The 25,264-nt window shown below is 39.7% G+C and overlaps 1 protein-coding gene and 1 pseudogene across 5 annotated transcripts in view; both read right to left on the bottom strand.

Moving 5' to 3' along the window:
* The window catches only part of PPA2 (inorganic pyrophosphatase 2), a 99,720-nt gene extending 75,730 nt beyond the window's left edge, over nucleotides 1-23,990 (bottom strand). For 2 of the 5 annotated variants that reach the window (XR_004349895.1, XM_032631829.1), the window contains exons 1-3: nucleotides 23,770-23,989; nucleotides 8,122-8,186; nucleotides 4,184-4,228 (exon numbers count right to left, since the gene is read on the bottom strand). Coding sequence is in view for 4 of the 5 variants with exons in the window: in XM_032631829.1 (XP_032487720.1) it covers nucleotides 4,184-4,228; nucleotides 8,122-8,186; nucleotides 23,770-23,953 (294 nt within the window). In the remaining variant the exon portion in view is untranslated. Of the gene's footprint in view, nucleotides 1-4,183; nucleotides 4,229-8,121; nucleotides 8,187-11,359; nucleotides 11,476-23,050; nucleotides 23,245-23,769 lie in introns of all 5 variants that reach the window. The other 3 variants (XM_032631832.1, XM_032631830.1, XM_032631828.1) reach the window with 3 other exon arrangements.
* On the bottom strand, nucleotides 17,418-18,605 carry LOC116753871 (annotated as a pseudogene).
* Nucleotides 23,991-25,264: the final 1,274 nt, after the last annotated feature.

Genomic DNA, 25,264 nt, shown 5'->3' with positions numbered 1-25,264 from the left:
ACAAAGAGTTTTAAAGCTTAGCTTGCATATCTAGTGATCTCTGGTTCCCTAAAGTTATAAAAGGACCACTGCTTCTTTTTAGCATTTCTGAACTTTGCAGAGTACTTAAAACAAAGGAGACTCTACATCAGTGATGGGTAAAAATAATTTCCTACAGTAATGGCCTCACAAAGAGAAAGTCTTACAGGTAAAGTTGACTTGTATGCCATTCTGATATCAGTAACCAACAACTTATCAAAGCAATGGTTTAAAACAGTCCTACTCCAAGTGTGGTCATGGACCAGGGCTAATCTGTAATCTGTTACTGGTTCATTTAGAAACATTTATAACAATCTGACAGAGTACTTTTTGTGACTGTTGAACCTAATAATAAAAATTTGGCACTTGAATTACACTTTTCTAATAATTCATTTTGATTATATTTTTTTAAAGTATCAGTTCACAACAGATTAGAAATAAACAAAAAAACTGTCCTTCACCACAGATCATTTGAGAAGCAGTGGTTAAATATACTTATTCTCAACTGTGTCACACAGCAAAATCACCTGGAGAGCTGTAACCGAGTAAAAAAAAAGAAAAAGATTTTTAGAGCCCCATCTCCTACATATTTTTTTTTTTTTTTTTTGCGGTACGCAGGCCTCTCACTGTTGTGGCCTCTACCGTTGCAGAGCACAGGCTCCGGACGCGCAGGCTCAGCGGCCATGGCTCACGGGCCCAGCCGCTCCGCGGCATGTGGGATCTTCCCGGACCGGGGCACAAACCCGTGTCCCCTGCATCGGCAGGCGAACTCTCAACCACTGTGCCACCAAGGAAGCCCTCTCCTACATATTTGAATTCAATGGTTCTCAGGTGGAGCCAGGGCACTGCTTATTTTTAAAAGCATTCCAAGCAATTTTCATATGCAGCCAGAGTTGAGAACCTCTGGTTTAAAGCACTGGTAAACAATATCTGGGGCTTTCTTAGTGAAACATGAATGCTATTAATTCAAAGAATGCCATTTATACAATTAAATATAAATCAAGCCACAAAAATAATGATGGTTTTTAAGTTCTTCTAGATAAGACTAAAGTTTACAAGTGACAAAACTGCATACTCATAACGAGATAAGGAACAAAGCTGAGAATGAATTCTCAACAATTGCTCCTTAGAAGTATGTCTCATACCTATCTTAGCAACCTTATACACAGGCCTGCTGTTATGTTTCATTTTCTATGCTCTTTCATGAGGTACCCCAGCACCTGTTTAAATATGTCTGAAGTAGCTGTTAAAAAGAAAAACCTAAGGAAATGACAGATGTTCACATAATTTATTCATCCCTGAAAGTCTGGCTATAAGAGAACAAATGCATGCAGATGAATACTCAGAGGTGACAGAGAAGACAAAGCTAGTGACAATCCTTTTACACAAGGACACCTACCAAAAGCACTCAGAGAGACTTGAATTACACCAAAAGAACAATGGATCAGGTTTGAATTTTAAGCCTGCAAACTACACTCTCCCTCATCATTTGTTTCTGATCACTAGGAGTGTATTTCCAGCCTGTTTTTCTTCTCTCTGCCTAAAATGCATACGACCTGTAATTTTTTAAAGGCAATGTTAGTCTGGTTATCCTAGGATTAGTGTAAATTACAAACCAAAAATGGCCTGCTGCAATTTATTAGAAAATCACAAAGATACAAGGGGACACATTTCAAATTCAGAAAGTTGAATATGGGTCAGGGGCATTTACTTCCTCCTTCAGTTCTTTTCTTTCTATTATTCCCTTCTATTTTTATTGCAGGGGAAAAAAAAAGATGAAAAAGCAGTCAGTAGATTTTATATACTTGGGGAAAAAAATGAGAGGAAATCACCCTTCTATCCTCTTTCTCTTAAAATATCAAATAAACTTTGGATTTGACACTAAAAGCAAAGGTAACAAAAGCAAAAATAAATAAATGGGAATACATTAAACTAAAAATCCTGCACAGCAAAGAAAACCATCAACAAAATGAAAAGGCAACCAATGGAATGGAAGAAAATAAGTCATAAATCTGTTAAGGGGTTAATATACAAAATACATAAAGAAATCATGTAACTCAACAGCAAAAAACCAATCCGATTAAAAAATGGGCACAGGTCTTGAATAGACACTTTTCCAAAGAAGACATACAGATGGCCAGCATCACTAACCATCAGGGAAATGCAAATCAAAACCACTATGAGATAGATGCTCATTGCCTGTTAGAATGACTATCATCAAAAAGACAAGAAATAGGGCTTCCCTGGTGGCGCAGTGGTTGAGAGTCCGCCTGCCGATGCAGGGGACACGGGTTCGTGCCCCGGTCCGGGAGGATCCCGCATGCCGCGAAGCGGCTGGGCCCGTGAGCCATGGCCGCTGAGCCTGTGCGTCTGGAGCCTGTGCTCCGCAACGGGAGAGGCCCCAACGGTGAGAGGCCCGCGTACCGCAAAAAAAAAAAAAAAAAAAAAAGACAAGAAATAACAAGTATTGGCAAGGATGTGGAGAAAAGGGAACCCTTGTGCACTGTTGGTGGGAATGTAAATTGGTGCAGCCTCAATGGAAAACAGTATGGAGGTTCCTCAAAAAATTGAAAATAGAACTAACATATAACCCAGAAATCCCACTTTGGGATATATATCCAAAAAAAAAATGAAAACAGGATACTGAGCAGCTATTTACACTCCTGTGCCCATTACAGCATTATTCACAATAGTCAAGACACGGAAACAACCTAAGTGCCTGTCAACAAGTGAATGAACAAAGATGTTGTATACATACAAGGGAATATTATTCAACCATGAGAAGGAAATCTCGCCCTTTGTGACAGGATGGATGAACCTGGAAGGTATTACGTTCACTGAAATAAGCCAGAAGGAGAAAGACAAATACTGCATGGCATCACTTATATGAGGGATCTTAAAAATTTTTTAAAGCCGAATTCATATAAAGAGAGTAGAAAAGTGGTTGCCAGGGCCTAGGGGGTGGGGGAAATAGGAGAGAATTTAAAAAAACAAAATACAAAAAAACCCTCAAATCAGGTAGTCTCTGACACACAAACTATGTAACTAAGAATTAAATGTTAAGTTGGCTGTGTGTACTCAGAATACATTTCTCCCACTGACACAACTATTTCCAGTTTAACATCTGAAGTCTCTAGGAACCTATAAAGACTTGAGCCCCTGAATGTCTATTCACCCAACATCTAGAGCAATGGTTCTCAAACTTCAGGTGTATAGGATGCCCTGGAACACTTGTTAAACATGTAGACTAGCCAGTCCCCAGCAAGCAGAGATTCTCATTTAGTAGATATGGAATGCACCAGGAATCAGAAATTTTAACAAGGGCCCTAAGCAGTTCCAATGCAGATGGCTTAGGACCATTTTGACAAACGCCAGTTTAGGAGAATACAAGATGGGGGGCAGGCAAAGGTGACAGGAATTAAACAGCCCCACAGCTATGTTTGGAAGTGGATTCAAAGGCTGGGGTCATAAGTTTCAGCCAGATGAGAGACTAGATAGCAGTAAGGTTGGAAAGGGAAAAGAAGGCTAAGGAAGTGGCAGGAAAAGCTGCCTGGAAACAGGAAGATAAAAAGGTATCAACAGCAAGAAATGTTCTGATCCTAAGCTAAGAAATATTAAAAGTTTGACAATCACATACTTGAAAGATTGATTTAGAATGTATTTATTTTAGCATATAGTTGGTATAACTTTTTTTTTTTCTTCTCTACCCACAAAAGAGTTGTTCCTGGATCCTAGAATAGTCAGATTCATAAACAGAAAGTAGAATAGTGGTTAGGGGCTGCATGGAAGCGGGAATGGAGAGCTTTTGCGTAATGGGTACAGAGTTTCAGTCTGGGAAGATGAAAAAGTTCTGGAGATGGATGGTGGTGATGGTTGCACAACATGCTAAAGTACTTAATGTCACTTAAAGTATAGTTAAAAAGTGTACAATAAATAAAATGCTAAGTGTTATGTTATGTATATTTTACCACAAGGGAAAAAAAGTAAAATGGTAATATTGTCCCTAGCTGCCTTAAAGAGTTACTAGAAGCAGAAAAACATCAGAATGCACACAAAAGTTTTGCAAGGGAGAATAATTCAGAATCATTTTACAAATGCAAACTATCATCAAGGTCTTTAAAAGACAATGTAAGTGAGACACACAAATAAACACCTTTAGATATACCTCATATTCATCATTTCGTGCTCTCTTTGTAGGAATGCCATTTTCCTATAAAAGAAAAGATGGTTATCAGAGAAATTCAATTCAAAAATACAATGAGGTACCACATCACACTGGTCAGAATGGCCATCATCATAAAGCCTACAAATAATAAATGCTAGAGAGAGTGTGGAAAAATGGGAACCCTCCTACACTGTTGGTGGGAATGTAAATTGATACAGCCAATATGGAGGACAGTATGGAGGTGCCTTAAAAAACTAAAAATAGAGCTACCATATGATCCAGCAATCCTATTCCTGGGCATATATACGGAAAAGACAAAAACTCTAATTCGAGAAGATACATGCACCCCAATGTTCATAGCGGCACTATTTACAATAGCCAAGACATGGAAGCAACCTAAATGTTCCTCAACAGATGAATGGATAAAGAAGATGTGGTATATACATATAATGGAATGTTACTCAGCCATAAAAAAGAATGAAATAATACCATTTGCAGCAACATGGATGGAACCAGAGATCATGATACTAAGTGAAGACAGACAGAGAGAGACAAATACCATATGGTATCACTTACATGTGGCATCTAAAAAAATGATACAAAAGAACTTATTTACAAAACAGAAGTAGACTCACAGTGATAGAAAACAAACTTATGGTTACCAAAAGGGAAAGAGGAGGAGGGATAAATTGGGAATTTGGGATTAACAGATACACACTACTATACATAAAATAGATAAACAACAAGGACCTACTCTATAGCACAGGGAACTATATTCAATATCTTGTAATAACCTATAATGGAACAGAATCTGAAAAAGAATATATATATATTGTGTGTTTGTGTGTGTGTATACATATAAAACTGAATCACTTTGCTGTACACCTGAATCACTGTAAATCAACTATACTTCAATTTAAAAAAGAAAGTATTTATGACTGTGATATTTCATGAAAGAATACAGCTGCATTGACTGCAGAGCAATGAAAATATGCCTATTGAATAAACACTCCACTACAGAGGCTTCCAGGAACCTGATTCAACAGAGAATCCACCAAATGCCCACTTCATTTTTCTCTCAGCATTTGCATCCCCAGTGCATGAGCATGAAAGTGTTTCACAAAACAAATTATCAGAAAAGCTACATCTCTTTCAAGTATATTTTCCTAGTTTTTATAAAACAAGCAAAGGTTCTGTTCAGTCTTTAAGGAAAGACTGGCAGTTTCCAGTGACTATGCTTAAAACAGTCATTTCATTATTGAAATGAAACTTCAGGGAGTATGACTAACAAGCCATGAAAGTACTCGGCTGCACCTCCTGCCTGTGATTTCCACCAAGGTGTGATTACTGTGCCTCCATCAAGCACTTTTAAATTAAGAGTGTATGGTGGGTTGAGAAGAAAAATTATGCCATTCTCAAATGCTCACACATTATAGGTAACTTTTACACACCAAAACAACTAGTGGAGGAAACAAAAACTAACAAAAAAACAATTATTCCAAGCCGGCCCGGAAACATTATTCCTGTTCCTAAAATACCACCACCCAAAGTATAAGGTGCAACCATTCTGCCCATTAGGACTGGGAACCAGGGAAACCTATTTACATAACCACTGTGTGTACCAGTCTCCAAAAGGCCCAGAATTCACCAGTATAGCCTGTTATACTTCGTCCTGCCCTATCCTCAATTTTTCATAAGCCCAAATCTCATGTTCCCCAAAACCCATCCTCCTTAGGCAGAATATTATGCCCACTGGGATGTTTAAAGCCTACTCTTTGTTCCACCTCCACCCCTACCTACTACATGATTCCTCCAAATATTATTATCATCATTGTTATTGTGATCAGGTATAAAGATTTTGTCACAGTACACCTGAAGCAGCACCCACCAGTCACTCCTACCCTCCTTACCCTATTCTAGTTTTCGAGCACATAACATTATCGGATTGACTTGTTTATTTTCAGGTTGTTAGTCTCCTCCGGCTGAGTGGGAACTATATTCACTTTATTTACCACTGCAACTCTAGTGCTTGGAATACTGTCAGCCTCCTAATAAGCATGCAATAACTGTTTACTGAATGAGTAAGTCTATGAATAAATAAATAGATGAATGCACGCACTTTTGGCCAAAATCAAAGAGAATTTTTGGGAGATGTGAGATATATAGGTTGGATAGCTCACTGGCCACAACAAAACACAAAACACATGGACACACACACATACACATACACACATTCACACACACACACAGTACTGTGGAGTTCTTTCTGCCCTCTCATTGGTTTCTTTCTCTCTCCAGATTACATGACTCCTTGTCCTGTAGCTGAATACTCCTCGGAAGTAATGAGCTAGAAGAATTACACAAGAGCAGTTAAGATACAGGCTTTGTAGAAAAGGGTACCCCTGTTGCCGAGCATCCTTTTCCTTGCTCTTTCTGGGAAAATTATTTATAGAAAATTCAAAAACATTATAGGAAATGACTATGGTTTTAAATGTGTTTGTAAATAATAGTTTAGAATAAAATACCTTTCCTTTTGCTTTTTTTTTTTTTTTACTATATCAAGTCACCATCACCTATTGTCTTCTTGACCTCAAACCTGTTATCATTTAAAATAAAGCCTGAAGAAATGTTTAAAAAAAAAAAAAAAAAGATACAGTCTGTGGAGTTAGAGCACCTAAGTTCAAATCTCACCTCCACAGCAAACTAGATTTGTGACCATGAGCAAGGTACTTAACCTCATTAACAAAATAAGGATGATAATAGTAGCCCGGCATATTTTGAAATAATGCAAGTCAAGCTCTGGGCACAGTGCTTGCCTAAGCACTACAAACACTCAATAAATCTTTGCTATTATTCTCCCCGCTGCCACTGTTATGGACAGTCCAGCCCTGCGAAGGGCTGCAAGGCAGCATAAGTCCTACTCCAGAGTTCCAGAACCTTTGGATGATGCCTGACATTCAGCCCCTGATCAAACCAGCCTTGCATCTGAAGCAGCTTCCCACTTCTTCACTGGCCTCTGCCCTCACACTGATCTCCCCACAGTTCTAGAAAACCCCACCCCGCTAACTAGCCCCATAGAATCTCAACCAGGAACATAGTCCTGGTTACTTACTTAACAGATGAAGTCAGCCAATTATTGTAACTACTCAGATTTCAAGAAAAGAACTTCCAACGTCATGGTGACTACTAACATCCACTGCCAATTATGCCATCTCGCCAGCTACTCAGGAGAGTCTCGGAAGGCTCCAATATTCCGAGCCCCTCTTAGTTCCACCTTCAGCAGCAGATCTCCCTCTGACCTGACTTACATCCCTTCCACCCTCACATCTGTCAAGTAATTTTAGGTTCTAAAAGAATAACTATTCAAAGATTACGATCTTCCCAACTTTATCTTTCTAGCATCTGTCTCGTAGAGTAGGTAAAGAGCATGAACTCTGTGGTCAGAAATGCTAGTTCAAAACCTGGCTCTGGCACTTACCAGCTGCGTGACCTTAGACAAGTCAATAACATGCCTTCGGCTCCAGTGTCCTTAGAGATGATAATAGCAACTCATAAGGATTAAATAAAATGGCATATGTTCACATGGTGGCTAGCAAACAAAATAATTCACAAATGTTATTACTTCTACTACTATTGTTACTACTACTTAAAATAAGCCTCTCGCTAATCTCTTAAATTCTATGCCTTAAATCTTTATTTCTGACCAAATTCTAAGCTTTATCGACTACTAACATCTCTTTCTCCCCAAGTCCTCCTGGAAGAATCCTATTCTTATCCAAATTCTAATTCACGAAGGAGGCTTATAATCCTGTTATGATAACTCTGTTGCCCTTCTCAGCTTCCGACCACATTCTTTCCTTTCAAGATGCTTCCAAAAAGTATTTTATGGTGATACGAGAAGTACATATTTTCATGCCCCAAACAAGTTAAAACAATACCTCTTCAGAGTCCGCCTTCAGAGGAATATCATGAAAGGGGGAAATGTAGTGACCAGCTACATTCTCTGCAAAGGAAAATAAACAAAAACACAGAATTAAAGCAATGGACTATCTTGTTCTTTAGAGCAATTATACTCTTACCCACTTTTAAATTTTAAACAAGTTTTTAATGTTTTTTTTCAAAATTAACTTTAACTCCAAATTTAAAGTTTAATTCAACTTTTAAAACTTGTTCCAATCTGATGACCAAAGAGAAAAACAGGAGTCCCCCCTTATCTTCAGGGGATACATTCCAAGACCCCAATGGATGCCTGAAGCTGTGGATAGTAACCCTACATATGTTTTTTTTTTTTCCTATACACACATACCTATGATAAAGTTTAATTTATAAATTAGGCACAGTAAGAGAATATCCGAATTGCCAGCATCACTACTCTTGCGCTTTGGAGCCATTATTAAGGAAAATAAGGATTACCTGAACACAAGCTCTGTGATGCCTGGTCAGTGGGTCTGACAACTGAGATATCTACTAAGGCTGGACAAAGGTATGACTCATGCCCAGGACAGGGACGAGGCAGGACAAAACAGGACAGCACCAGATTTCATCACACTACTCAGAATAGTGTGGCACACAATTTAAAACTTATGAAATATTTACTTCTGGAATTTTCCATTTAATATTTTCAGACCACATATGACCAAGGGTAACTGAAACTGTGAAAAGCAAAACCACAGACAAGTGGGACTGCTGTACACAACAAATCAACCATATTTGGGTTGCTGAAACCATTTACTTATTCCTGTGGCTTAAACATCCAAAGAAAAATATGTCTAAATTAGACTAAAACCCCAAATATGAAAAATCTTACTTTCGAAAAGAGACTGATTAATAAGTGAAATGGACTAAAACTGATGTCAATTTTCCCGAGAAACCTAGCAATAGAATTCCTAATTTCCACCTACAATTCACATGAACAAAGGATTAAAGGTCCTACCAAGTTAAAAGAAACGAATCATTTGTTCCACTCAAAGTGATAAGGGTGCTAATATTAAGGTAAGCTTAAAACAAAAATTTCAATAACAGAAAATATTTTATCCTCATTGCATACTGAAATGTATATATAAAATACCTTTAAAAGTATATATTATTTAAATAAAATACAATAAGCCAATGCATACTTTTGTTGGAATGCATGTTTCCAAAAGCTGGGCTTAATACAGCCATAAAAAATTTTCACTTTGCAATTTCTTAAGTCAGGGTATGTTCTACTTCTGGCCTGCTACTTCTTTGGTATAATTTTCAAATTCAGACTTTAAAAATATCTTAATAAATAAAATGAGGACTGGCTGACACTCCAATAGCAATGAGTATACCTAGCACCCAAATCTTGGCTTCTAAATACCATTCTCCAATGAAAAGAACTAGGGCTTCTTGAAGAATGGGCTGACTCTAAGGCTGGGGCAAAGAATATACAAGATGAGCCTGGAATATCCTGCACTACCAGAAACCAACCAAGTGTTCAAAACGAAAGGCTGGAGGTATGTCAAAGGGAAATGGAGCCAACCTGAAAGAGTTCCCAAAGGCCAAAGCTGGAACAAGTTGAGTGACAAAATAAATAATGGGTATGGGCAAACCTTGGAGATACTGTGGGCTTGGTTTCACAGTGCATATAAAAGTTATGTTTACATTACACTGTAGTCTTCTAAGTGTGCAACAATATATCTTAAGAAACAATATATATACCTTAATTAAAAAATACTTTATTGCTAAAAAATCACCAACCATCATCTGAGCCTTCAGTGAGTCGTACTGGTAAAACCAAAGATCATTGATCACATATCACCATAACAAATATTGCAAGAACTATGAAAATGTGACACAGAGACACCGAATGAGCAAATGCCACTGGGAATTGGCACCAACAGACTTGTACAACACAGTGTTGCCACAAAACTATTTGTAAATAACACAATATCTTCAAAGTACAACAAAGTGCAATAAAATAAGGTATGCCTGTATTGAATCATAACCCAAAGTATACAATAAATATACGTGAGTCCACAGTAATACAAATAAATGATTGTATAAATAAATAAATGAGGGGTAAGAGACAAATCCTACTTTCAGAAAAATTCTAAACAATATATGTAGATGTCCTCCCCTCCAAGAAGTAAAGCTTACCCTGTCCCCCCAATTGTGGACTGGACTTAGTGGCTCACTTCCAAAGAATAGAGTATGGAAGGGGAAAAACATTTCAGTGGAGAACGCTTGACAAGCAGTACCCTTAACCAAGTGATCAAGGTTAATATCACCAGTCATGTTCATAGCATGTACCTCCTGATATGCCATGATGAGAAGGGTACTTCACTTCTGTCACACTCTTACCCCAAACCCAGAACTCCAGTCTCATCGTGAGAAAGACATCAGACACACCCAAACTGAGGGACATTCTACAAAATACCTAACCAATACTGTTCATAAATTTCAAGGTCATTAGAAAACAAAAAACAAGGAACGACTGAGAAGTTGTCAGATTAGAGGAAACTAAGGAAATATAATGACTAAATGCAATGCGGTACCCTGAACTGGATCATGGGACAGAAAAATGACATTAGTGGAAAAACCAGTGACACCCAAATAAAACGTGGAGTTGAGTTAATAGTATGTACCAATGTTGGTTTCTTAGCTTTGACAAATGTACAGTGGTAATGAAAGATGTTAACGTTAGGGAAAACGTGGTAAGAGATATACTGGAATTCTGTACTACTGTTGCAACCTTGCCAGATCTAAAACTATTCCAAAATAAAGTTTATTTAAATAAACAAACGAAAAACAAGCCATGGCTTCAGTCCAATAAAATTAGAAGTATATAACTTAATAATGGCCTCCACTCCACCAAAATTTTATTTCCTCTTCTCATGCTGTGTGAGTTTTCCTTAGCACTTATCAATAGACTAAAGTTCTTGAAGATTTTTGTTGTTGTTGTTTGTTGCTGTTTGCTCTGTTATGCTCTCTACTGGATCCCCAGCATCCAGAAAAGTTTCCAGCACTTAATAGGCATTCAGTAAATATTTGCTGAGCAAATACCTCTATTACTATTTCATTTTTCTGTACAAGCTGTTAATGTAATTTTTCTCTTCCCACCCTAGCAACAAGGTAACTCACGAAGGACCCCAGTGCACAAAGTAGGATAAAGATGAGAAAAAGCACACAAGTGGCAAAGGGTATAAAACTCACTATGATCTGTAAAGCTCTTTTCCATCAGTTAAAAAGGATGCATCTCGAAAAAAAAGAAGTCTTCTCTTTTGCATACCACATCAAATTTCAAATTCTGTGCCTGATTTTAAAGTCTTCTATGAGCAACACAAGAACAGAAAGAACAAAATTATCAGTCTGTTGCTTGATTATTTACTTTTCTATAAATAACAAGGATACTTAAGTGGGTCACATTTACATATTTTTTATTAAAATAAAATGTAGTGGTAGGAAATGAAAATGGTACAGCAACTTTGGAAAAGATTTTGGCAGTTTCTTATAAAGTTAAACATATGACCCAGAAATCCTACTATTAAGTACTTAACCAGGAAAAAATGAAAACTTATGTTTGCACAAAATCTTCTAAGTGTATGTTTATAGTGGCTTTACTCAATAACCACAAAAACTGGAAGTAACCCCAATGTCCAACTGGTAAATGGATAAACAAACTGTTACACCCACACAATGGCACTTTACAGAATAGTATATTAGTCCATAATAAAAAGGAGTGAACTACTGATACACACAAGAAAATGAAAAAATCTAAAATCTAATGTGCTAAGTGAAAGAAGCTAGACTCAAACAATTCCATTTAGATGACATCTGGAAAAGGCAAAACTATAGGGATAAAGACCAGACCAGTGGTTGCCAGAGGATGAGGGTAGAGGGTGGAGTTGACTTGAAAGAGGGGCCACAGGAAATTTTGGGGAGTGATAGACTGTTCTGTATCATGATTGTGATGATATTTAAATGAATCTATATTTCTACTAAAACTCAGAACTGTTCACCAAAAAGAAGAGTGAATTTTATCCTATGTAATTTTTAAAATAAGTATATATGGAGCAATTAAAAAAAAGATGGCAATTAAGAAAAATATAGTATATTAACATATAAATAGAAACACTTATTCCAAATAACAATCAACCATCTGTGATCCTTTTCTCCACTTTAAGTCACAAAGATAAGGTAGAATTTTGAAGAGAAGAAAGATGTAATCCTTTAGCATATTACTTCAGTTGTTACATTTGGAACCTATCATTGTGATGGAAATTAACAATAATCTCAGCTCTAAGAATTCAGGAAGTTGTACAAACCAGGAAAGTTTGTTATTAAAATTAATGAAGTACAGGAAACTTGACAGAATAGCTAGGCTGCCTTTGTAATTAAGGGTAAATGATACCTTTGGCACACTGATTTTGTGTTGTTTCCCTAAAGCTCTCATTAACTGGGGACAAGCCCCAACAAACTTATTAAGATGTTAAGAGGAGCACATGCTACTCAAGTATGAGGAAAAACAGGACTAGACTAGGCTGTGATCACTAAAATCTAAAGATCTGTGAGAAGCGTGCTTAGATATCTCTTTCTTTAAATTGGGATCTAAATATATTCAAACACTAAGGTAATGCCAATATATACGTTAAAATTGTTTTCTAATTGCCATTTTGGAAGGTAAAAAATATATAAATGTAAGTGAATGGTCTGACTCAGATAACCAAACCTACTAGAAGCCATTTGGATCATGAAATAGTTTAAATAAAGACATAATAATAAAGAAAAAAAGAAGAATTTCTGGGAAAATAAAATAGGGCCTTAGATATCTGATAATCGTAATGCCTTGATGAGCAACATACCAATAAATTTGCACAGGAGCAATGAATACAGAGGCCAAGAATCTGCCATGTTATTTGCTGAGCTTGATTAAGTCACTCGATTTCTCTGAAACTTAATTTTCTCAATTTTCTTCAATTAAGCAAGATACAATTTAGTACTATGTAAAAGGCAACGTACTAGATGCCAGAATACAAGAGTGCTAAAATGTGAGCAATGCCCACAGGTAAGACAGGGCGAGTACTACATGTTATCAGGATCAGCATCATCCTGTAAATTTAAAAATAAAGGAGTCCTCTTGGCACAATGAGAGAGCTAACCACTGACCTAGCACACAAAGGAAGGCTGAGAATCCATTAAAAGTTTTCTAGAGTCAGTGATATAAGTATGCTATTAGGCTCCACTTAAAGGGTATTAAGATTCTCTAAAGGTGGATTTAAAGATAGGTACAGGTATCCCCTGCTTTTTGAAAAGTTTGCTCTACGCCACTTCACTTTTACAAAAGACCTACATTAGTACCTGTTTTTGCTAACAGAAAGAAATCCTAAGAGGATTTTCACTTTTACAAAAAAAGGCAAAAATCGAAAACAGCATTCGGTGTGTTTTTCAGCAGCTCTTAGAGAGGCAGCAAGCACCCCTGAGCAGTGAGAGTGGCCAGCCAAGCTCCTTCCCTGGGAACTATATACTCATCATCTCAGCAGCAAGCTGCCATAGCTTTGAACTGTGTCTGTGAGCACCTGTGCTTTCTCTCCATTTATTTTGTGCATTCATTAGCAAGATGTATCCTAAGGTATTGCTTCTTTGCTTTATGCCATTTCGGCTTACGAATGGTTTCATAGGACTGCTCCCTTTCTGGATAGTGGAGAAACCTGTACTACCTATCCTGATCAACTATAAAATGAACAGGGTAATCCATATTATACCTATGAGGCATAGACAGAGAGACACGGTACATGCAGCAAGCACTGTGGTAATCACCTTGTAAAGATACAACTGAAGCACAGATTAGAAATAGCCCTTTCTTAGAGCCTCAGAGAAAACTAGCAATAAATCTTAAGTTTGAACTTCATTATCTATAGCTCAGACTGGTTGCTTCTTTACATCTGAAACCAAGTCGTTGCCAATTTATTTTTATAAATATCTATTTTGTTGTTGTTTAAACAAAGCAATGCATGTGCATGGTTAAAAAAAGTCCCCACCTCTCTCCAATCCAGCTCCACTCTAGAGCAACCCACCTAGGCCTCCTTAACTTACTTTAGATCTAGATGTTATCTTCATCTCCCTAAATAATATATTTATATGGTTAGTTTTTAATTTACAATTTTAGAATATTGTCTACTGATTTCAGCTCTGAGAGGTAAGTTTAGTTTATTTGACCCCAACCTTTCCCTTTAAATTCTCTATTGGCCAATCTTAATACTTCACAGCTTTATTCCTTGCTCCACCAAACATATACAGTATTTCTTGACTCAGCTAACTGGTTTTTTACCTCTCTTCATCCTTCTCTCTTCTAATTTTATCTTCTGCACTTTTATTTTTTCAAGGCTCATAAAATGTTCTATAATCACACTGAGTTTTCTATGCTTTTCCTGTTAGTATATTTCCTAAGATTAAGAAAAATCTGAATTACTTGTTAAACAGATCGCTGGACCCCCATATCTAATCAGAATCTTAAGGAGAGAAATCTGGATATCTGTATTATTAGCAAGCACCCCCAAATAATTCACATAGTCAGGCAAGTTTAAGAAACACTGTCTGTGTGTTGATTTTTGGCCAGGTAGAATGTCATAAATAAATTTCCTTTCTTGTTCAGCTTCTATGACTTGTGCTTCTAATTTTCTTCCTTCCATTGTCAGTCATAATCATATTTATCAATTATTCAAATGTCTCACAGCTTCCATAAAAACTATGGAATTCTCTGTCTACCCAAGTGGCTCCCTTTGGAAATCTCATTCTTCCTGTTGCAATCTGGATTGGAAGCTTTCTTGGCACCCTTAGACTCTGCTTTGTTGGTTTCCAGCTTAGATCTGTTTTCTGGATCCCATGCATTCACCTTTTTTGGTTTACTTACATGTTTTGCAGAAGCATATCCCTAACTTGTGTTGTGTAAGAAAGGATTCATGGGAGGTAAATTTCCCAAGTCCTTAAATGTCTGAAACGTCTTGATTCAGTCTTTACCCTAGATTAATGGTTGCCTGGGTACATTCTAGAAGGAAAATCATTTTCTCAGAACTTCAAAGGCATTACTCCAGTTGCTGAGCTTTCAGCGCTGCTGGGTCAGTCAGATACCAGTTTGATTCTCAGTCCTCTGCAGGTGACCTGTTCTCCCTCCCCACCCCCGACCCCAACCCCAGGGACTTTTAGGTTCTTCTTTATAAAAGCTTCAGTTTTCAGAGATTTCACAAGAAAGTGTCTGGGACTCAGAATACTTGGGTACTTAAATTCTTAGATCTCTTCCACTATTCCTTGGAAAATTCTTCTTCGTTTTGTCTGTTCTTTTTCTTCTGGAACTCATATTAGCCAAATGTTAGGATTCCTAGATTAAATCTCTATGTCTCTTCTTTCTTCCTCATTTTTTTGCTGTCTCAGACATTTTGTTTACTTTCTGGTAGATTTATTTACCTTATGTTCTAACTTCTCTGTATCAGCCTTCTAGGACTGCTATACCAAATTAGCACACACTTGGTGGCTTAAAACAACAGAACACCATTCAACCCACTACACCGTCCACTGACTTCTTTGTCTTAACAATCACAATTTTAATTTCCAAGAGTTCTTGTTCTTTGATTGCCTTTTCTTCACAGCCTCCTCTTCCTTCTTAATGGGTGCCATCGCTTCTGAAATCTCAGAGGACACCCATGCGACTTTGAAAAATTCAAGTTCTCTTTCTACTTTCTTTTTTTCCCATTTAGCTTATGAGGTTTTCTTAAAATCATTCATTCAGTAAATATTTACTGAACACATACAGTATCCCAAGCACTGTTTTAGGTACTAGGTATACAAATTCCTTGCTTTTACGGAACTTATACTCTGGTGGGGGAGGCAATGCATAGGAGCAATGAAGATGTTTTCAACTCTAGCAGGTACAGGGCAAGAAAAGAGGGAAAAAGAGAAATATGGAAATGCCAGGGAAGATCTCTCTGATAGGTAACACTTCAGCACAGAGCTGAAAGAAGTGAGGACGTGAGTCAAGCAGACATCTAGACAGGAACACTGCATGCAGAGCAAGCTCAGAGGCAAGAATATGCACGGCGTGTCTGAGAAACGGCCAGGAGGCCAGGATGGCTGGAGCACAGTGATCAAAAGGAAGAGTGGTTAGCAATGAATTCAGAGGGGAAGCCCAGTATCAGGCCACACAGGAACTTGTATACGAGGAGCAGAACCTGGCATGATCAGACGTACATCTTAAAGAATCAAGATGACTTCTGGTGGAAAGCAGACTTCAGGGGACAATGGTGGAGACAAGGTGAAGAATCAGGAGGCTACTGCAATTGGTCAAGTGAAAGACAATGGTGACATGGATATAGTGGCAAGGGTGGGAGTGGAGAGAATTGTCTTCTGCATACATTTCAAAAGCTGGACTGAAGGGAGAAACTAATGAACTAGATATGGGCTAAGAGTAGTGGTGGCCACAACAGTGATTCCTAAGTTACTGCTTATAGGTGAGAAGACAGAAAGGAATAGTTGGGTGGGGGTATGGGACCAGGAGCTCTGTTTTGTATACGTTAACCTTGAGATGCTTCTTAGACGTTTCAGTGGAAATACAGAGTACATTCACTGCATCTGTAAATCTTGAGCTCAAGAAGAGACTAGGGCTAATGTTACACATCTGGGAGGCACAGATGGTATCTCAAGCTACAGGACTGGATGGGATCATCTACAGCAAAAGCAACAACAGAAACTCCAGACCATGGGCCAAAGCCAGCACATGGCCTGTTGTTATTTTTATAAATAACCTTTTGTTGGAACAAAAGCCATACCCATACTTTTACTCTCTGGTTGCTTTTGCCCTGCAACGCAGAGATAAGTAGTTTTAAGAAACCACAGGTTTTGCAAAGCCTAAACTATTTACTATCTGGCCCTTTCCAGAAAGGGCTTGCCAACCCCTGCTCTAGAGAGAGAACAGATAGATAAGTGGGCTAAGAACTGAGTCCTGAGCCGTTTCAAAGGTTAGAGTTCAGATCAGAGGATCCACCAAGGGAGGCTGCTGAAGGAGAAGCCATCAAAAGAAGATAAAAGCACCGTCTCAGAAGGAAAAAGAAAACATTTCAAGGAAGAAAGAGGGCTTCATTGTGAAAATACTGTTGAGAATTCACATGAGATGAGAATTTTAAATTGATCATTAAATTTGCCACATGGAGGTCACCTTTTTTTTTTTCTTTTCCTGTCCTACAGAGCTTTATTTGAGGGATCCACACAAAGGATATCCGCCTCACTTCCATAGCTTCTTGATGGACAGGCTTTGCTCACTCTCCTTCTGCATGACCTTGGCTACTGCCACCTCAAAGTCCTCCTGGGTGACATGGACTCACCGCTCCCATAGTGAGTACAAGCTGGCTTCAGTGCACACACCCTTCACTTCAGCCCCTGACGCTCCTGGCATGAGCTCAGCAATTTTTCTCAGGTTGATCCCCTGGGTCAAGTTCATTTTCCAAGAATGGATCTTCAAAATATCCAGCCGGGCCTCCTCGCTGGGGGTGGGAATTCACGCCGAGCCCAGGATATCAATCCCATTAGTCACCATGATGACCTTGATATTCTTGGTGGCCTCGGAGCCGTCCAGCTGGTTGAGCAGCTCCAGCTTCATGCGCTGGACTTCACTGTCCCCTCTGGAGCCTCTCTCCAGCTGTGAGGAGCCGATGGAGTCAATTTCATCCATGAAGGTGATAGACGGAGCGTGTTCTCGGGCCATAACAAACAGCTCCCTCACCATTCTTGCTCCTTCCACAATGAATTTCTGTACCAGTTCACAGCCAGAGACATGAATGAAGGTATAGTCTGTTTGATGAGTCACAGCCCGGGCCAACAGTGTCTTCCCAGTGCCTGCGGGTCCCTACGGCAGCACTCCCTTGGGCTGCGCAATGCCCGGCATTTCAAAGAGTTCAGGATGCTTAACGGGCAGCTTGATCACTTCTTTGATCTCCTTGATCTGCTTGTCCACCAATCATCTCTTAAGTTGAATCTGGCACCTCTTCCAGCATCATCAGTGACACCAGTGGGTCTACCTTGTTGGGTAGGATCTTGTGCAGAGTGTAGCTGTCATTTCTGAGAGCCACCCAGCAACTGGGTGTCACATCACTGATGTCGATGTTCTTGTCCATGTAGACAACAAAATTGCCCTCAGGACGTACCTTAACCAACACTTCTTCTCATCCATGGTCCCGACTACTTCCCCCACATAGGAGCCCTTTTCCTGCAGCAGCTGTAGCTCTTCCCGCAACAGGCGAACTTTTGCATTAATCTCATTCCTCTGTGCCTGCAGCCTCCAGAGATTTTGGCTCTTATCTTTCACAATCAGCTGGAGTCCTTCAATCTTGGACAGATAATATTGGCGGAGTCCACTGCCTGCCTTCCCCTCTTCCAGCTCCATCTGTTCTGGTCCATCAAGCGCCATCTTCCGTCTTCCGCGGAGACCGCGGGCATCAGAGCCGCCATGGCACCAGGCCGAGGACACCTTTTGGCAAAGCAGTTTGGCAGACAGAGGATGAAACCCTGGCTGAAAGTGATCCCTGACAATTTGGCTAATATTTAATAAGAGGCTAGAAAAGACTGATGTGCACGCAGCGAGCCTTGTTGAACGGCCAGCTTCCCTCGGAGGTGTGTGGGTAAGAAGCTGGCTGTGACACTGGGGCGTTCCCTAAATGTCACAGAGCCCAGAGCTCCGCTGAGCAGCGACACCATCAGGTTGGGCTACTGACCTCCGAACACCTTCAATTTCTGTAGAAGGAACCAGCACATCGCCTAAGCCCCAGGCCTGCATGGTAAACATCTGTGTGCTATTCCATGATAAAACTTAAACTGCTCCCCCTTGTGTCAGGCTCCACATGTCTCTTACTCTCTCTCCAATCTGACATCAACATGTCCACAAACCCTCTAAGGTTCTGCAAAGCAGTTCAGCTTCTTCCGAAACTACAGCCCCCTCAGCACATAGACTTCAGCTGGGACTGTCTCCGTGATGCTTCATCAATAACCACATCTCCATCTGCTTTTCTTCCTTTATAAATATCTTGAAATCACCGGCTCTGATGGCTCCTTCTTATTTGTTGTTTCAGGGTTATCCTTTTTTATCCACCTACTATCACTTTAATAGGATATTTATGAGGAGGGAGATAAGACAAACAACTGTAGTCATCCTACCATCTTGTTTTGGTATTTCACTTTGTCAAAAATCAGACTACACACCGACTGGGCGTAAGCTAATGAATTCTATCAGGCCCGTCAATATACATTAGACATTGCCAAACAGTGTCAAAACTTTCCCTTCAACTGGACTGAAATGAGATTTTATTCTATCATTGTGTAAGTAATCTATATGTTTTTCTCTTGTAACAGCAGGTTGTATCAGGATGAAAGTTTATTACTTGTATTAGCAAGTGAGGAAACTGAATGGACTGCAAAACTTATACCTGATTATATATGTTATACACATCAAATAGTTACATGTATGCTAAGTACCAACATACTATTACGTATCATTACTAAAAGCATTTATAGAGATTCTTATTGGAAGCTGTAGCAATGACAAAAACCAAGTAAATATAACTAACATTTCTATATCCACACAATAACCATTATCATCTACTGTGTCAATTCAAGTTTTATGATATGGGCCAAATTTTAAAAAAAAAGTTACAGGAACTCATATTTAAGACTCAAACACACATTTCATGTAATTCAGTAAATTTTATTAAGTCCAAATGTGTGGTACATTCAATGGCAGATTCCTCCTACTATTCAAATGACATACTTAAAAAACAAAACATATAGTAATTTCAACATAAGCATAGTCTTACTAAAATGATAAATTCATTGTTAAAGAACTGCATGATTCGTTCTCACACTAAATAAAAGCAATCTGAATTACCTGCAGCACTATTTCTCTAAGTGAACCAGTCACCTATCCCATAGTAAGAAAAAAAAATCCGAACTATGAAAAGTGTAGCTTCTCCTCATCCTTTAGGAAAAGTTAAAAAATCTAAAATAATGAATTTTCAAGTTATTAACAAAACAAAAACATGTAGACTACCAAAGAATATTGGCATGCAGTGCTATATGTCTTTGGTCCCATATGAACAAGTCTTACTTCGTTATGATTTCACAACTAATTCAAAAGACTGCAAGTTGGTATCCATGAAAACTGTAAGACTTGGAATTAATAAATCAGGACTTACTCAAAAGTATGCAATTCTATCCATATCCCATTGTTCTCATCCTTCACAAAACGTAACAAGAATTTTGGTCTTAAAGTCAAAAGGGAAAAAGAAATAATTCATATTAAACATTAACCATGTGCCATGTGTGAGACAGTGATAGTCTTTACAAACATGGTCTCATTTAACTGCCACAGCAATTCTATAAAATCATCAGTGCTATCCCCGTTTTACAGATGGAGAAACAGAGCTAAGGGATGTCAAGCGATGCCTAAAATAGTCAAGCCAGGGCTACAACCTAAGTGTTTTGACTATTACTGTAGAACCCAATGCTTCTCAAATAGAATTCCATCAAACTCTAGAGTTACTTAGATGTCAACAAATGTTCTGAGAAACTGGGGCTCTTGGATTCAAAAGTTTGGGACAAGTTACTTTACATAAGAATTTCCAACAACTTTAATATGCACATTGTGACTCCCCAAGGTGATAAAATGAGAAGTGTTTTGCTAATTTATTAAACCATGAAGCTCTTCCTTTAAAGAAAGCCTAGTAACATACCACGGGATGCTTGTGCTCAACCTAGCAGTTTGGAAACGATCAAGTCCAATCTCCTCTTTCCATGGTTTAATAAAATGAGGTACAGAGAGGTTCAATTACTCATGCAACGCCACACAAAACGTTCATTACAGGGCCAGAATGCCTCATGATTCCCACCAGGATGTTTTTTCCCCTCTGTCACCCTGTCTCACTTCAATACTGTTCCCACAAAGTTCAACACCAATTAAAAGGAAAAGAAAAGTACTGCATCTATCATTTATTCTAATTCTTCTGAATGATGGTAAAGAGAACCATTTACAGAAATGAAATGCCAAAAAGTCTACCTCCCAACTGCACTCGTATTTCAGAGGCTTGGGATATATTTGGAAACGTGGGAAATGATTTCCCTGTAATAATGCTAAATAATACTTTTCAGCCAAGTAGGGCTATATTCATGTTCTTCTTTGAAGGGAGTGAACTGCACCATACTACTGCACATAGATACTGCCAGAGTATAAAACATACAATTTGTGACCACCTTTATAAAGAGCAAATTGTTCACTGTTACCCCTTACCCCTTAATCCTAAAGGGGCTTCCTTTCACTTTGTCCTACCCCTTCCAGCAGGCAGTAAACAGTCTTGGGCCAAGGATGCCATCTGGCGTTTAGTTCAGGAATTGTTCAACCCAACAATACCTTCCAATGACTATCACACCACCTGGCCCCTCCCCCAAACTACATTCTCCTTTCTTCCAATTTTTGCCCATTTACCTCAGTAAAACCTTTTTTCTTCTTTTCTGTCATTTGTTCCAACTGAGTGAAAAAAATATATATGTATTTTATTTGTGGCATTCCAGTTAAAGAAAATCGTGAGTCTGAAATACACTTGCAGCTAAAGAAACAAACCACAGCGAGAGGCCAATATAGCCTCAAAAATACCTAATAGAGGCCCGGCCCCAATAGATAATGTTAAGACTATCTATTATTCATCCAATGTCTCCAAGGACTATCAGCACTAAGAAGGACCTTTAAGATCACTGGTAGGTCAACTGCTTCATTTTACAGCTAAAGAAACTGAACATGTAAGAAATGAAGCCATCACCTGGCCAATCAGCACACAGTGAGTTACAGCAGAGCGAGAACCAAGGCCTAGGACTCCCCATGCCAAAGTCAGTGCTCAGTGGGTTACACCATATGCTCTAGGATCCTCAAGACTATTTTTTCTCAGCCAACATTCAAATAATTTTATTTGTATTTTTTAGTGTTTTTATACTTTCCTTAATTAATTATATTGATATTACCAATCTCTTGAGGTCAGGGCCCATAACTAAAATTTCCTCAGTGCCACGTCTAACAGTGTCCAGCACATTTTATAAATATTTATTGACTTTTTGGTCAATCATTTATTACTGTATTACTTTCACCATTTTATGAGTTAGACAGCTTTCATCTACTTAAAAACCTAACTGCCATTTTGTAACACTGTTTCTATGGAAAGCTGTTCCTCAAACCATTGCTTTGTAACCTTTTGGAACAATCCGTTCAGAAATTTGGGTCTTCTTGTTAATGGTTCCTTTCTACCTGATCAGTCTTGACCAAATTAGGATGGAAAAGAATATGGAGTCAATTCTGAAGAAAATGGGAATTTTAGTATCAACTGCATTATAAGCACAAAACTATTCAAATTCAGCTTTCTCTTCCATAAAATACTCCTCGACCCTAAGCTCAGATAGCATACGTATAAACATTTTATAAATTACAGGTATCAATAATGATCACAAGTATTATTAACAACAGAATTTATATTCTAGACCTGGTGACTAATCATTTGCATACACTATGCCATGTAAGTCTTACCGCCCTATTTTACAGAAGAGAAGAACTAAGGCTCAGCAAGTTAGGAAACTCGTCCAGGGTCCCAGAGCTAAGAGCTAAAGAATCCAGCATTCGAGCTGAGATCTGAAATTCTCTAGAGCTGGTGTTCCTAATAGGTGGGCGATAAGGCAAGGTCGACTTTACAGAAAAAAAGGTACTACTCCCCTCGGGGCTCTGAAATCAGTGAGGCATGAAAGCAACTCAACGAACCTGGCTATTTCACATCATAGCTAACCTACACAGTGAAATATCGGGATGCAAAGAAAAATGAGAATAATGGAGACCTGGGTGTTTTCCCAGCTTAGTCGGCCAGGTCAGTGCCCCAAGTCGCTTCGCCCTCTGGGTTTGCTCAATTTGCGGAGGAGAATGAGCTACTTTGCAACCAGCGAGTCTCTTGATCGTGGATCGCATTCAAGGTGCAAACTCGTGAGTATAAATTCACGTTGCTGGCAGACCCTTCTTCATCAGAGTCCCTGCCCTGAAAAAGAACCACTGGACCTGTCATCTCCGAAGTCCCGCCTCATGGGCGGCCCTCAGCAGGAGTTTTGTTACATCCACTGGGAGGGGAAGGGGGGGGGAGGGGAACGGAGGGTAAGCGGGGGAGGGTAAGGGAGGTCGGCTAACCAGTGGACTCTGCTCCTCGCGTTCGGAGTTAACGCGAACCCAGAACAGTGACGCGGTCTGGGCTAACGGCTGCCGGCCCGGCCAGGTGACCGGGCGCACTCCCACGCGCGCTCCGCCCGCGGCTCGTGGAGGGCGGTTGGCCGCGCCCAGGGTGACCCGGGCGCGGCCCAGCCGGCCGCCCTGCGTCTCCGCGCTCCGGGACTTAGTTCGCCGCCCCCATCTCTGGCAGCTCCCATGGCTCGGCGCTGGCCCCCCGTGCGGGAAAGTGACCAGAACCGCGCGGCGATCGCGGCGGGCCCGAAAGAGGGAGGGATGGAGGCCGCGCTCCCATCCCGAGCCACCGGCGGGGCGCGCGATGGGACCCCCTCGAGCTACTTACTGAAAAAGAGGCGGTAACCGAGAGAGTGGGGCTGGCCGCGCTCCTCTGTGCGGTAAAAAGCCATGGCGCGGCGCGGCCCGGGCCCTGCGCTCGCTCCCCGCGGCAGGCGGGCGGCGGCAGCGGCAGCCGGGGCGCCCAAGCGCCAGGCCCAGCTGGTGCGCAGCAGTGGTAGCCGCACGCGCATGGCGTAGACCCGGGTCCGGTTTCGCGCGGGTGGTGCCGGGGGACTGGCCCAGTCGCACGCCGGCGCCCCCTACCGCCCGGAGTCGTCGCTCCCGGCCCGGGGCTTGGAACCCGCCCCAGCCAGGCTGGCCCTTGAGACTGCTCTTTGAAATTAGAGCGCCCGGTGAGCTGCCAGTAATACACACGGTACACGCAGCGAGATCGGGGTTCAGAGATAATCAAAACAAGGTCCACCGCCCCTGAGGAGCTCACTGCCACTTATTAATGCATACATGCATTCACTCCTTTACTCATCCAGACAGTATTTACTATCATAATATTGTTTTTATTAGAGTGATTTAATATTGAATGGTTACACTGTCCCAAGCACTGCTCTACATCCTGTCCAATGTAGGAGAAAAGCATGCACGCACGTAAAAACATCACTTTGAGACATAATGATCAGGCCTCCTTGTGAGGACTTGACCTTGACGTGACTTATAGAGCCAAAAAACGGTAACTTCCTCAAATGCCTTCTCCTCCATGAAGCCTTTTTCTGTTTAACCCAAGTAGAGGTGATTTATCCTTCCTTTTTCTTACATTTTCATTCCTACAATGGCACTGGGTACTGTGCTTATATGTTTGTGAGCTTATCTTATTCCCCATTTCACCCTGACCGGCCCACTGGATTGTCTACGTGCCAAGCACTTGAGATTTAGCATTTTTGAAGAATGGAACATCCATCATGTCTTGCATAGATAATTGCTCCTTTGTGTTGAGTTAAATTGTTCTTGGAACTCCTTCTCTACCAGATCTTTCTCATGAGCATATGAAATTCTACTTATTGGCTTTTCCGAAACACTTCTGAAAACATCTTCTACAGGCACTATCTCCACTTTTTCATATTCTTCCCTCATCTCAGTCCAAACGGCTTCCTCCACCTTCAGAGGGTTATCAATGACCTCCTTGTCAAATATGAAGGTCAATTCTCGTAACAAATCAGAATGAGAGAATCCAGAAGAGAGCATTAAAGAAGACACTTTTTAATTAGAAATTAAAACTTTTAAAGAAAATCAAATATTTCAGTTGTTTCATCTGTAAAAGTTCAAGCAAGAAGAATAGTAATTTTATGTTGTACACCTGAAACAATACCTCAATACATGTTTTAATTAAAAATAGATTGAAAAATAAAAAGAGAAGAGTAGCAATTTTACAAGAAATGGCAAAAAAGTTCACTTATGATCTTTGCAAAAACTAAGTGAAAGAGTTTTAATTAAAAGAGAAGCCATTTTGAAAATAATAAACTACGGTAATAAAAATTAACTAATAACTG

The sequence above is a fragment of the Phocoena sinus genome, chromosome 5, assembly GCF_008692025.1.
Source record: "Phocoena sinus isolate mPhoSin1 chromosome 5, mPhoSin1.pri, whole genome shotgun sequence".
Classification (NCBI taxonomy): Eukaryota; Metazoa; Chordata; class Mammalia; order Artiodactyla; family Phocoenidae; genus Phocoena; species Phocoena sinus.
The sequence above is the reverse complement of the archived record's forward strand: the minus strand, read 5'-3'. Positions and strand labels throughout refer to the sequence as shown.